Source organism: Canis lupus, chromosome 4 (genome assembly GCF_048164855.1).
Source record: "Canis lupus baileyi chromosome 4, mCanLup2.hap1, whole genome shotgun sequence".
Taxonomy (NCBI): Eukaryota; Metazoa; Chordata; class Mammalia; order Carnivora; family Canidae; genus Canis; species Canis lupus.
The window spans coordinates 40,188,853-40,201,254 of NC_132841.1; the positions used below are offsets into that span (position 1 = coordinate 40,188,853).

Here is a 12,402-nt window from a genome sequence, read left to right on the forward strand (position 1 = left end):
TGGGACAGGGATGGAAGGCTCCTTTTGGGAATCTGTGCTCCGTTCAAGGCCAGTCAACCCAGCAGGTAGACACTTGTTAAGTCCAGAGTCTGCTCAGCTGAAACCCAAGTGTCCAATAGCCCTGATCATACATACTCTGTGACTACTCACCCTACCACTTACCCATACCAGGAGGACAGAGACGTTGACTCAGTATCACTGTGGCCTCAGGTTCTTACACAGTGCCTCGCTCAGAGGAGGCATGAAATAAGCATTTGTTGAATGAATGGATGAATGAATGAAAAACATACTTGAAGGCAAGTAGGAAGTATTTCAACCAGAAAGGCCTTTGTGATACTGAAGGCTTGATGAAGGTTTTCCATCCATGTTTGGGCAAGAAGCTAACACCAGACTTCTGTTTGGGCTCTCTGACACCAGACTTCTTCTGAAACTGACTCAGGCAGTAGACGTTAGGAATGTGTCCCCTAGAGAGCATGTGTGAGTGGAAACCGTGCTGTGAGCAAAGGGGAACATAAGACCTAGGACCCAAGACCCAAGACTCTGGGAAGTCAAGGAATCTGTCCTAGGCCAAATGGCCACGTAAGTGAAGGAGGCAGAATTCAAACCTTGAGGCCGTGTGCTCCTCAAGGACAAAGACCAAAGCCCCTTCATCAACACGATTCTGGCACTTGGCACGGGATCTGGACCCAGGACCCAGTTAATAATCTGTTCACTAAATAGTAGCTAGGGGCTAGCTTCCCAGGCCTCACGCCTTTTCCCCTCTTGTGTAAAGGAATTTGCTGTCTTGCATATTGTGGCTGGGGCTGCAAATCAGATCACATCCCTGGAGGGCCATCTGGCAGTACCTTCTAAATTTTACAACGCACATACCCTTTGACCCAGTAATTCCTCTTCTAGGAAAGCTACCTTACAGAAATAACCATACAAGGATATAAAAATATATGGACAAGGATGTCTGCAATAGCAATAAATGGGAATCAAGAATGTCCACCCCTCAGGAGACTGGTTACATAAACCATGGGTTGCACAGATGATGGCAACGGTGGGTTGCCAGACACATCGGGAGGGAAGAATGTAGTGGGCCATTTATGTGTCGGTATGAAAGGTGTCCAGGATGTGTCAGCTGAAAAAAGGGCAGGGAAGAGTGGTATGGACGGTATGCTCCCATCTCTGCTTATAACAAGGATATTGGTATACCAAAGCCTGCATTTATTCTTTAAAAATACTAGGAGGATACAGATCTGATTGTTACACACACTTGACAAGGGTGAGACTTTATTTTTATTTTTATTTTTTTTAATTTTTTTTTTAAAGATTTATTTATTTATTCATTCAGAGAGAGCGAGAGAGAGGCAGAGACACGGGCAGAGGGAGAAGCAGGCTCCATGCAGGAAGCCCGATGTGGGACTCGATCCCGGGTTTCCAGGATCACACCCCGGGCTGCAGGCGGCGCTAAACCGCTACGCCACCAGGGCTGCCCCAAGGGTGAGACTTTAGAGGCCGTGAAGCAGAGGTCTGAACTCCTGGTTGGTGGGAGGAAGGGGACAGGACACCAGGGTCATAAACTAGTTGAACAGATAAATGAACAAGACCCTTGCCTCTGACGTGCCTTGAATATACTCTCTGGGGACCCAGGCACCAAGCGTCACAGCATTTGCTGTCACAGACCTTCACAGGCTGGTGGCTCCTGGTGGTCAATGACAAGAAGAGTGTAGTCCAAGCACTGAGGTCTCAGCACATATCTCACACTTGACAGGTATGAACTCATTTATTCCCCAGATCAGGAAACTGAGGATCAGGCCACCTAGCTACTAGATGGGAGAATGAACCCGGCTCTGCCAGACCTGAAGCCTGCAGGACATGCATCCTGTTACCTGGCTGCTCTATTCCCTTCCCCAGGGATGTGGAGACCCAGGAGTGGAGAAGGTACCCACAACATCAATAAGGGAGGGCTGGGCAGGACCAGGTGGGGTCATCCCCATGACCCTGGTGCACCCTGGGAAGTAGCAATGGATTCCAACCTGACTGCCCAGCCCCAGGGCCCTGCTCACGGGACAGTCCATGGGAGGGTCTCTCTCCCACACCAAGCACTCACTGGTGAAGGAGTCAGGCAAGCTTACCTTTTGAGCGCTATGAACCCCCAGACAAGTCACTTCACCTCTCTGGACCCACTTTCTCATCTAGAATATGAGGCTATAAAGTATTCCTGCTTGCATGGCACTTTTAGCTTGTTTTTACTCAACTTCTCATGGTTGAGTAATAATAGATGCACAGATAGTACAGAGAGTTCCTATCCACCCTTCAACCAGCTTCTCCTCCTGTGCACATCTTCTACAACCATGGCACACTTGTCAAAATGAAGAAATTAACCCTGAACACACCATTAACTAAGCTATAGATGTTACTCAAATCTCACCAGTTTCCCTGCTAATGCTTCTTTTCAGTTCCTGGACCTGACCTGGGACTCCACTTTGCCTTTAGTCTTCCTGTGTTCTTAGTCTTGAATCCATCGACACAGTCCCTCATTCTTTCCTTGGTTTCCAAGACCTTGTCATTTTTGAAGAGTACTGGTAGGTGTATTGTAGAACGTCCCCCAACTGGGGACTGTCTGGTGTTTTCTCGTGATTAAATAGGCTTGTCCTTTTTTGGGGGGTGATGATCCCTTGGAGGTGAGGTGCCCTTCCCATCACATCCCACTGGGGGGTACATGACACCCACAAGACTTCTCACTGGTTGATGTCGACTTTCATCACTTGGTTGAGGTGCTATCTCTGCATAGCTCCACAGGAAAGTTACTCAGACTGCCCATGCTGGTCTCGGACCTCTTTCCTATTGCTTTTGTGTCAATGTACCTCCAGCCTTTTCTTTCCTTTGGTGCTTCTTTGCTTTCTTTGGCCTCAAGCTGATCCACGCTTATTCTGTACTCTGCCTGCCGCAGCCCTGGAATGAGCTATTTCTTCAAGGACACTTAGATCCTTTTACTGAAGACGGGCATTTAGAAACCAAAATCTGGTACAATTACTCTTTTTTTTTTTTTTTTTAAATGAGTAAAAACACACTTGTGTCAAAAACTCCAGTAGCCTAAAGGGTATGAAAGGGAAAAGTCAGTCTCCCCATGATCCCTGAGCCCCCATATCTCCTCCCAGAGGCAGTTACTACTGATGATTCCAGGTGTATCCTTCCAGAAACAGACGATGCCTATACCTTACAGCATTATGGTGAGGACAGATGAGATGAGGAACTATGAAGGGCTGGCAAGATGCCCATCCTTTCTCCTCTTCTTCGTCTCTCCTTTCCTCTCTGGCTCAGCAGCTGGGCATAGGGAGAGCAGGCCCAGGTATGGAATGGGGGGGAAGGAGGGGAGCAATGGCAAGGACGCTACTCACTAATGGCCCCGGTATATGTCGGCTGCGTGAGGTCCTTGGGCACCTTCCTGTAGATGTCAAACCTGCGGAGAGCAAAAGGGGACAGGGGTGAGGTGGGTGCAAGGGGCATGTCTCAGGCAGCAGGGGAGATGGTGTCAGCCACCTGGTCAGTGAGCCACAGTTCTTCCCAGAACCAGCTTCTCCCACTCTTTCAGGCCATCTCCTCCAAGAGGCCTGCCAGACACCCCCCTGATGGGACTCTGCCCCACCCCCTGGCAGTACTCCCTCACAACACTTAGAACTACCTGAGATGACCCTCATTTGGTTATGTTTCTAGGTTGGTCTCCCCCCTCCCATCACAATGGAACCTCCACAAGGGCAGGGACCTTGTTAGGTTTTGTCCTGGCGCATAGCAGAACTCAGTAAGCACTTGTGGAATGAACGGAACCCAAGTCTTGGGCTTCTCTGATGAAGGAAATAGGGAAACGCACAGTCCTTCCTGAGTTCCATGACGGCACTGCATTCCTGCCCAGCGTCACCTCTCCTCCCCCTCTTCCCTTTCCTGCCTCCCTCTCCCCCTTCTGTTTCCACTCCCCCCTGCCCCAGCTCCTGCAGCCTGCTGGCAAAGATTCTTCTTCACTCCAAGGCATGAAATTAACATAAAATCCTGCCTGGTCTCAGAATTAGCTTGTGATGACTATAGCTCTGGCTCCCATCTAACACAACTTTCCGCCCCACATACAGAGCAGATTCCTTTCTTTCATATGGGTCCCATCAGAGCAAACGAGGATCCTGGGGGCAGCAGAAGAATTTGGGGTTTGGGAGGCAGACAAACATGGTGTAATGCTGGCCAGCTATTCAATTAAGAGTTAAGGGGCACTGGGTGGCTCAGTGGTTGAGCGTCTGCCTTTGGCTCAGGTCGTGATCCTAGGGTTCTGGGATCGAGTGTTGCTTTGGGCTCCCCGCAGGGAGCCTGCTTCTCCCTCTGACTATGTTTCTGCCTTTGTCTGTGCCTCTCATGAATAAATAAATAAAATCTTAAAAAAAAAAAAAAGAGTTAAGGCCTTGGAATCAGACCACCTTGGGTTCAAATCTTGAGCTTGTCTTCCTTGCTATGTGACTTTAGGTTTCGCCGCTCCTGCCAGGCCACTGAGAGGAGTAATGGAAATAAATGTCTGTGGTGGATTTACAAAGCATTCACAGAGGAGGCGCCTCACACACTTGGCTTCCTTCCTGTCACTTGAACTTGAGCAGACAGTTCTCACAAAGCGGAGTTCTATCAACAGAGCTCTAAGTCCACACGGTGTTCCTCAGCTCTCAGGCAGGACTTGGAATGGTGAAGAGGCCGGCTGCTTCAGCCCTTAGGTGTGACCAGTAGTTGGCATGTGGTTCCCCTTCAGTGACTAGGAAAAGCTGTCAGCACCCTGCTAACCTCAACGCAATGACTTGGAATCTTGCGTAAGATCTGATATTTGACTACCATGCGTTCACCCTAATTGCATGTGAAACGTGCTGGGTTTCCTAACACCTCAGGGGAGAAGATAATTCCTGGGGTTGCCAAGTTAAAAGGTAACACTTTCCCTCATGCCTGCTCAGCTACCAGTTATCTGTTCTTGGGCCCTGAAGGGGCACTAGAAACTGGGGCCGGGAGTGTGGTCGAGAGGGAGGGGTCCATATGACTCAATTATCCAGACCTACTCACCTCCCCCATTCTGAGAATGCTGACCCCTTTAGGCACAGGAGAGGTAAGAACGTGTGTGAACTGTAGAATTAGCCAATGTGGGCTCAAATGTGATGCCACACTGTGCAGCCTTGGGCACATTACTGACATAACCTCTCTGTGCCTCAGTTCCTCTGGCTGTAAAGTGTGGGCAATGATACTACCTCACAGCATAGCAGTGAGGACCAAGTGGCTCCATACATATAAAGCACTTAGGACTATGTTCAGCTCCCAGGAAGTATTAGAAGAATATTTGCAGTTACTATTATTAATTTTCATCTAACATTTACAAGCACCTACTAAGTCCTCTTTTAGGCACCAGGAATACAGGTATAAAATTCGGCACTTGGCCCCATTTGCCTATAGTTCATCAATAAACAAGGAAATGGAAGGGCACCTGGGGTGATGCACGAAGCTTCTGGCAGCAGGTAATGTCTGAACAGAACAAGAGGAACAGAAGAAGAGTGAGTGGAGGCAGAGAGTAGTCCGGGAAGGGAGAACAGCAAAAGTAGAGGTCAGGAAAGAGGACCTGAACTTGGCGTGCTGGAGCAGAGATGACCCGAGAGAGAGAGACAGAGAGAGAGAGAGAGAAAACGCAGTGCTGGGACCAGCCTGGAGGACCTGGAGAGGTGGGAGGGGCTTTCAATCCAGCTTCCCCCTCCGGGTTAAGAAGGGCCTCACAGTTTATAAACTATATAAGCCATCATTCCCAAACTGGGAGTTTCAGAGGCCACTCAAGGTGAGGAGGTGGGGTGGGGGTGGCTAGGGGCAGTGTCAGAACCCAGTAAGGGTGAAGAGGGGAGAATTGGCAGTGATCCCGGGGTGGGGATGGGGGAGATGCACTAATGTGAATATGTAAATACAGTGAGGATGGGAGCCAGGTGTCTCACTGTTGGGAACTGGAGGTACATAGAATAAACTCTGTGGTCCTAGAGTGGAAATGGAGGTTTCACTGTGAATTCATGATTTTCAACGTACACAAATACAGAAATACACATCATATTCACATGTATTTCCTAGCTCATTCCATAGAGAAGGCCCAGGAACAGTGACAGCCAGATAGCAGACTGCATCTGGTTCTTAAATGTTGGCTTCTAAATATTCTTCCCTCAGAGAAATGGCTGATTCCAGGGCTAGGCAAAGAAAACACAAGATGAGCTTGAAGTATCTTATGTCAGAAAGCAAGAAAGTGTTCAAAGAATGATGGGGACACAAGCCAAAGAAAGGGCAAGGTGAACGTTACAGTCAATAATCACAGGAATAGATAATAACCCATTGGATAAAACAGGAAGCCACAAATCTATATAAAGAAATGAATAAATCAAAAGTTTGATAAGGAAAAGGATATTTATATGCCTTCAAAGTACCTCCCCACAAAATCCATATTAATTACAAAGGGAAAAAGAGTAGCTTTACAGTTGAGAAACTTGACATCATCTTAACCAAGTGACCAAAGCGAGTGTCACTGGTAAGGAGACATATCATGTGCCTCCTGATCTGACAGACTGGGGAGGGCACATTGTAAACCGCTGTGGGGATCTTGCTAAGAATGTGCAACCTCAAATGAATCATGAGAAAGCAACACACAAACCCAAAATGAGGATTCATGACTAGCCAGCACTTGTTAAAAGCATCAAGGTCATGAAGGCAAGTAAAGGCTAAAGAACTTTCCAAAATTGGAGGAGACTAAAGAGACACGACAACTAAATCCTGGACAAGAAAAAGGACATCAGTGGGACAATGGCTAGGATTCAAATAGGATCCATGGTATCAGTTACTACTACTGTATACTGTTTTCTTCCTGGTTTTGATAATGGTATTTTGGTTACGTAAGATGGGGTAATAACATTTGGGGAAGCTTTGGTAAAGGGCATATGGGAAGACTCTGCATTAATTTTGTAAATTTTTTTGTAAGCTAGAAATTATGGCAAGATAAAAAGGTAAAAAAGTTTTTTAGGGCAGCCCCGGTGGCCCGGCGGTTTGGTGCCGCCTTCGTACCAGGGTGTGATCCTGGAGACCCCCGGATTAAGTCCCACGTTGGGCTCCCTGCATGGAGCCTACCTCTCTCTCTCTCTGTGTCAGTCATTAATAAATAAATAAAATCTTTTTTAAAAAAAGTTTTTTAGTTTAATGGAATTTAAGAAAAACAGTTTAAGGGGGGAGATTTCACATAAAAACCTCACACAGCCTGCTTTCTTCACACATACCTGGTCCCTGTAGGCATCTGATTTTGAGGTGCTGGCTTAACAAATGTTTGCTGACTATGCTGGGTGTCAAGAGTATGTTTTTGTTGGGAGCAGGAAGGGTGGGGGGGGGGGTGAAGGCTGAGTGAGCAAAGGTCTAAGAGAGGAGGGTAGACTTGGACCAAACTACAGGAGGCAATGGTGACCAAAGGAAAGAGGTGTTCTGGAAAGAGTCACTGATGTGAAACCAAGATCACCGCCAGCTTGTGCTGGGCACTTTTACATTTACATATTCACCTTGAATTCTTACGATAACCCTGGCAGACACTGATACCTCAGTTTTCCATGGAGAAGACTAAGGCTAAGCTATAAGCAACTTGCTCAAGGTCACCAAGCCCATGACTAGTAGAGCTGGGATTCAAACCGAAGTCTGAGTCATAGGTCATGGTCCTTCTACTGCTCTGTACTTGTGGGAATCAGTATAGAGCTCACTTAGTAAGTTAAAATCTTAAGGTTTTGCTACTTCTACAGATGCTGCCCTAGAGCAGATAGGAATCTCCTGGAAGATAGGGAGCAGCTCCAAATACATTAATTCATTTAACAGATATTTACTAAGTACTTCCTGGCCATATTCTAGATGTTGGAAAATGGAAGTAGTCAAGGTAGACATGGGCCTTGCCTTCATGAAGTTGCCAGTCTAGTAATGCTTTTGACTCCTTGAGAAGGGCCACCTAAACAAAATGTTCTCTAATAATTATCCCATTCTGTGCCATAAATCTAAGCTGGGGAGCGGTGATGGGGTAAACTGAAAAAGACCCTGGGTTCAGAGCTGACCATAAGCCAAGTGAGTCAGCAGTTAATGTCACTAAGAAAATGGGCCACAGGAAGGCTGGTGAGAACCCAGGCATGTGACAGGCTGGGAAGTGAGCCGTCCTCTCTGGCTTACATTAGTCAATCCCTCATTGCGGTGATGTGGTGATGCGATTAGCTGTGGCCACCCACTGTCAAGAGAATGGAGGAAAGGGTAAAGGGAGTAGAGGAGGGGGAAGGGATGCTTACTATGTATCTAGTGTGTGCTCAGCCCATGCTGTGCCTGTGGCTGGCATGTTCTCACTCAATTCTCTTGGCCAGCCTTCAAGTTAGGGGCTTTTATTCCATTTTATAGATGATGCTTAGAAAGGCTGGTGGTTTGGCTAAGTTCACACACCTATGAAGTGCCACAGCAGGCATCTGAATCCAGGCCTGATTTACATTCTTGCTGCTTTTCCCAACAATGTGGGGACAAACCAAGACCACTTCAGTGGAAAATACATCTTAGGCAAAAAGGTTAAAGAACTGGAATTGGTTAGCCTCAAACAGAAAAAGCTAAAAGGTGGATTCTTTATTGTTGTCAAACAAAAAACTGCTCTTTTCCTGCCCTCCCACTAGACTGATTGTCTCAAAGGCAGGACCTGGACCCTCTTGCTGACCAGCCCTGTCCCATCCAGGCCCTTGGGGAACTGACTTCGATGAATCAATCTGCAAAGATAAGATCTACTGGCTGGTCTTAACAAGATTAAGATGAAATGGATAGTGGAGAAGCTGGGTCCTCAGGGGTTCCTTGTACTGGAAATTGAGAAATTTTCCTTTGAAAAGGGGGACAAAGTAAGAGAACCATCAGCTAGAGTTAAGGAAGGCTGACTATCTGGATGCCAAGTGCCAGGAGAACGGGAGCCAGTGACTGGAGCTAGGTGGGCAAGAGGTTTATTACCTGCTAGGACAGGATGCATACACAGAGACCGCACAGGCCTTGCCTTCAACACTGTCCACTGTCAGGTCTAGAAGAAACTCTGAGATCACTATATCCAACCCATTCATTTTATGGATGGGAAAATCAAAGCCTCAAGAAGAAGAGTGACTTGTCCGGTTCAAGGTATAATTAAACTCAGAATAGTTAAAACAAAAACAAGCCAATAAAAAACTTATGAAATCCTTGTTATTTCTCATGCTCTTGAAAAGTCATATGCTAGTGGTTCTCAACCAGGGGCAATTTTGCACCCCTGCCCCCTTCCCCCAGAGACATTTGGTTGTCACCCGGGGGAGTGAGGATGTTACTGGTATCTAGCAGGTTAAGGCCAGCGAAGCTAATGCGTCTGACAATCCTACAATGCATGGGACAGTCCCCCACAACAAAGGATTACTGGCCCCAAATGTTCAGAGAACTTAAGTTGAGAAACTGTGTTGTATGCAGAGCAAAACTTCACATGTGGGAAGCTCATTTTCCCACTGAGTCCGTGTTCTGTCTGAAAGGTGGCCAGTTGCTTCTGCTCCTGCTGGGTGAAGTCATGGTCATGGCCTCAATTGCTCCCACAGAGACCAGGAATCTGGATTAAGCAGTCTTTCCCTCTCTCTTCTGCTCTATGCCTGAGAAGGAAGAGCTCACTTGGAGAGATCTGGACAAAGGGATCCACAGAGAAGAGAAGTCTACTTGGACTTGTGGCTTACTGTGATGGTCAGGTAAGTACAAGTATCACTATTTTAATCAAATGTGCTGAATCTATGCCCCTAGCTCACTTTACCTTAAGATAAAACATACATCGACGTTAGTACTAGAAGTCGATGAGAATACAGGATTTCCTTAACAGAAATTCATTTTTCATGCCACATCCAGCCTACTGAGTGAGAAATGGCTGCATAACCTCACCCAAAATAAACATGCATAAGTCTTCTCCTGCTCCCAAGCAAGGAAATTGCCTCTGGAAATCTCTGACTAATGGATTTCTTCTGTAATTTCTTTTCATAGCAGAATGCCTCAGCTTTGCTATTTTAACTTTTGCTGCTCGGGACCTCACTTCTCCCCTGCTCTTGCAGATGAATCTCAGATCACTCTGTGGTTCGCCATATGTGGGCGGCTACCAGGCAGGCGCTTGTGATGTCACTGTTTCCAAGGCTTAATGAAATTAGACGCCATTTAGGAACAAGTCATTGGAAGTGGTGGGTCATTCGTCCCAAAAATAGCCAGTGAGGCTTTTAGTTGGTGCTTTGGCCTGTGCACCCCTGCCCACCAGCCTGTCAGATCCTTCAGTGCCAAGTACCAGGGAGTTAGGTGAAAAGTGTGCTTGTTCACCTACTCATTTCTTCCACCTTACTGAAAACTATTTGGGCGTGTGTGTGTGCACGTGCGCACGTGTGCATGGATGCCGGAGGGCACACAGAGGTAAATCAGAACACATCAGAGCCAAGCATGGGCAGAGCGAGAATCCTACAAGCACCGGTTCTATGGAGCCCTGGAATCACTTTCACAGCTCCCCGAATCCTGTCCTTGATGTTCGAACCACTAATATGAGCCAACACCAATCCTCCCTCTGCCAAAAGAAAGGAAAAAAAGTCTGTCTCCCTCTCCAGCCCAGACAGAGGAGCTTAGAGGGTGAATAATGACCAGCACAGCTACACTGCAGGTGTCCCCATTGTGAGGGACCCCTGTGCACCCAGCCATACACTCAGAACATAGCGCACATCTTGTTTACAACCTGTGCAGTAGATCCCAACCTTCCTCCTATTTCACTTGCCCCAAGATGCAGGACCAGGACTCAAACACCTGCAGTCTAGCTTCAGGACATATGTTCTAACCAGTGTGCCACATACCTACCTGAAACAGGGAGACAGACGGGGAGCTGGAGGAGTGGAGGTCTGGGTGATGACTCTCCGTGCACGCAGCACTACCACATGCATGATTTTCCCTCTCTATCCCATCCCTGTGGCTCGCTCCCTAAATCTCTATCTATAGGGTGTTCTCTCAGCTTCAGTTGCCTCCACAGTGACCTTCCCCATCCCAGAATGCCTTTTCTGACCACAGAGTCCTGGTCTTTACCCCTCTCCTCCTTCCCACAGAAGCCAAGTCTGGCCAAAGAGGAAGAAGAGCTTCCAGAAAGCCCCTCCTGAAGCAGCCTCCCCGACCTCCCCAGGCAATGTGGGCATATACACTCCTGGCCCAGCACCCCAAGATGATTACAGGGTCCTCCATCCCTACTAGACTGAGATGAGTCAGATCTGTTCTTCAACCTCCTGTGGATCATGCAGGGTTTGGCCCATTAATGGCATTTGGCAAATTCCAGATGAAAATACAAAATGACGTATGTGCGGGCTATTCGTCACAGCACCGGCTATAATAGCAAACAACTGGGTGCCATCTAAATGTCCATCCAAGGGGACCAGTTAATAAACTACAGACCATCCATGAAGTAGAGGATGATATAGCTATAAAGGGGAATGAGGAAGGTCTCTATACAGTAACAGAAAAAAGCAAACTGCAGGACACTGGCTTCTATTAAATTTATTAATATGTTTTGTGGAGAGGGTAGTGTTAAAAACAAATTTACACCCTTGCTTACATCTTCAAATCTGTGAGGTAATAGCCAAAGATTTTGTAACAGCCACAGTCACCCATCAATGGGCACACAGATAGACAAATTACAGCATAACCATACAATCACTCAGCAATAAAAAGCAACAAAGTATTGACATGAGTAACAACCTGGATGATTCTCAAAATAATTATGCTGAATGAAAGACAAACTAGGGTGCATATGGTATGAGTCCATCTATATAAAATTCTCAGCAGTGCTTTATGATTTTCAATATATTGGTCTTGAACTTCTTTTGTCAAATTTATCCCTAAATATTTAAATTTTTTATGCATCTCCTAAAAATAAAAGTAACCATTTGCGTTAGCTTTTTTTTAAAGGTTTATTTTATTTATTTTTAAGATTTTATTTATTTATTCATAGAGATACAGCTAGAGAGAGAGGCAGAGACACAGGCAGAGGGAGAAGCAGGCTCCATGCAGGGAGCCCGACGTGGGACTCGATCCCGGGTCTCCAGGACCACGCCTCGGGCTGCAGGCGGCGCTAAACCGCTGTGCCACCGGGGCTGCCCTAGCTTTTGGTTATACCTTCTATTGCTTCTTTTTGAAGACAGAAAACTTTAGACAAGTATAAACTAGTCTAGGGTGATAGCAGATTGTCAGCTGCCTGGGGAGAAAGGAAGAGAGGAATGCATGGAAGCCTTAAGGGTTGATGGAGACATTCACTCTATTGATAGTGATGATGGTTTCATGGGTGTATACATGTTAAATTCCTCAAACTCTACGCTTTAG

General features: G+C 46.8%; 1 protein-coding gene across 5 annotated transcripts in view; it reads right to left on the reverse strand.

Moving 5' to 3' along the window:
- Nucleotides 1–12,402, reverse strand: part of ERGIC1 (endoplasmic reticulum-golgi intermediate compartment 1) — a 105,199-nt gene that overhangs the window by 52,058 nt on the left and 40,739 nt on the right. For 4 of the 5 annotated variants that reach the window (XM_072824129.1, XM_072824132.1, XM_072824130.1 and 1 more), the window contains one exon: nucleotides 3,387–3,448. The exons of the other annotated variant lie outside the window; for it this stretch is intronic. In XM_072824129.1, the coding sequence (XP_072680230.1) occupies nucleotides 3,387–3,448 (62 nt within the window). The remainder of the gene's footprint in view (nucleotides 1–3,386; nucleotides 3,449–12,402) is intronic. 5 annotated transcript variants of the gene reach the window in all.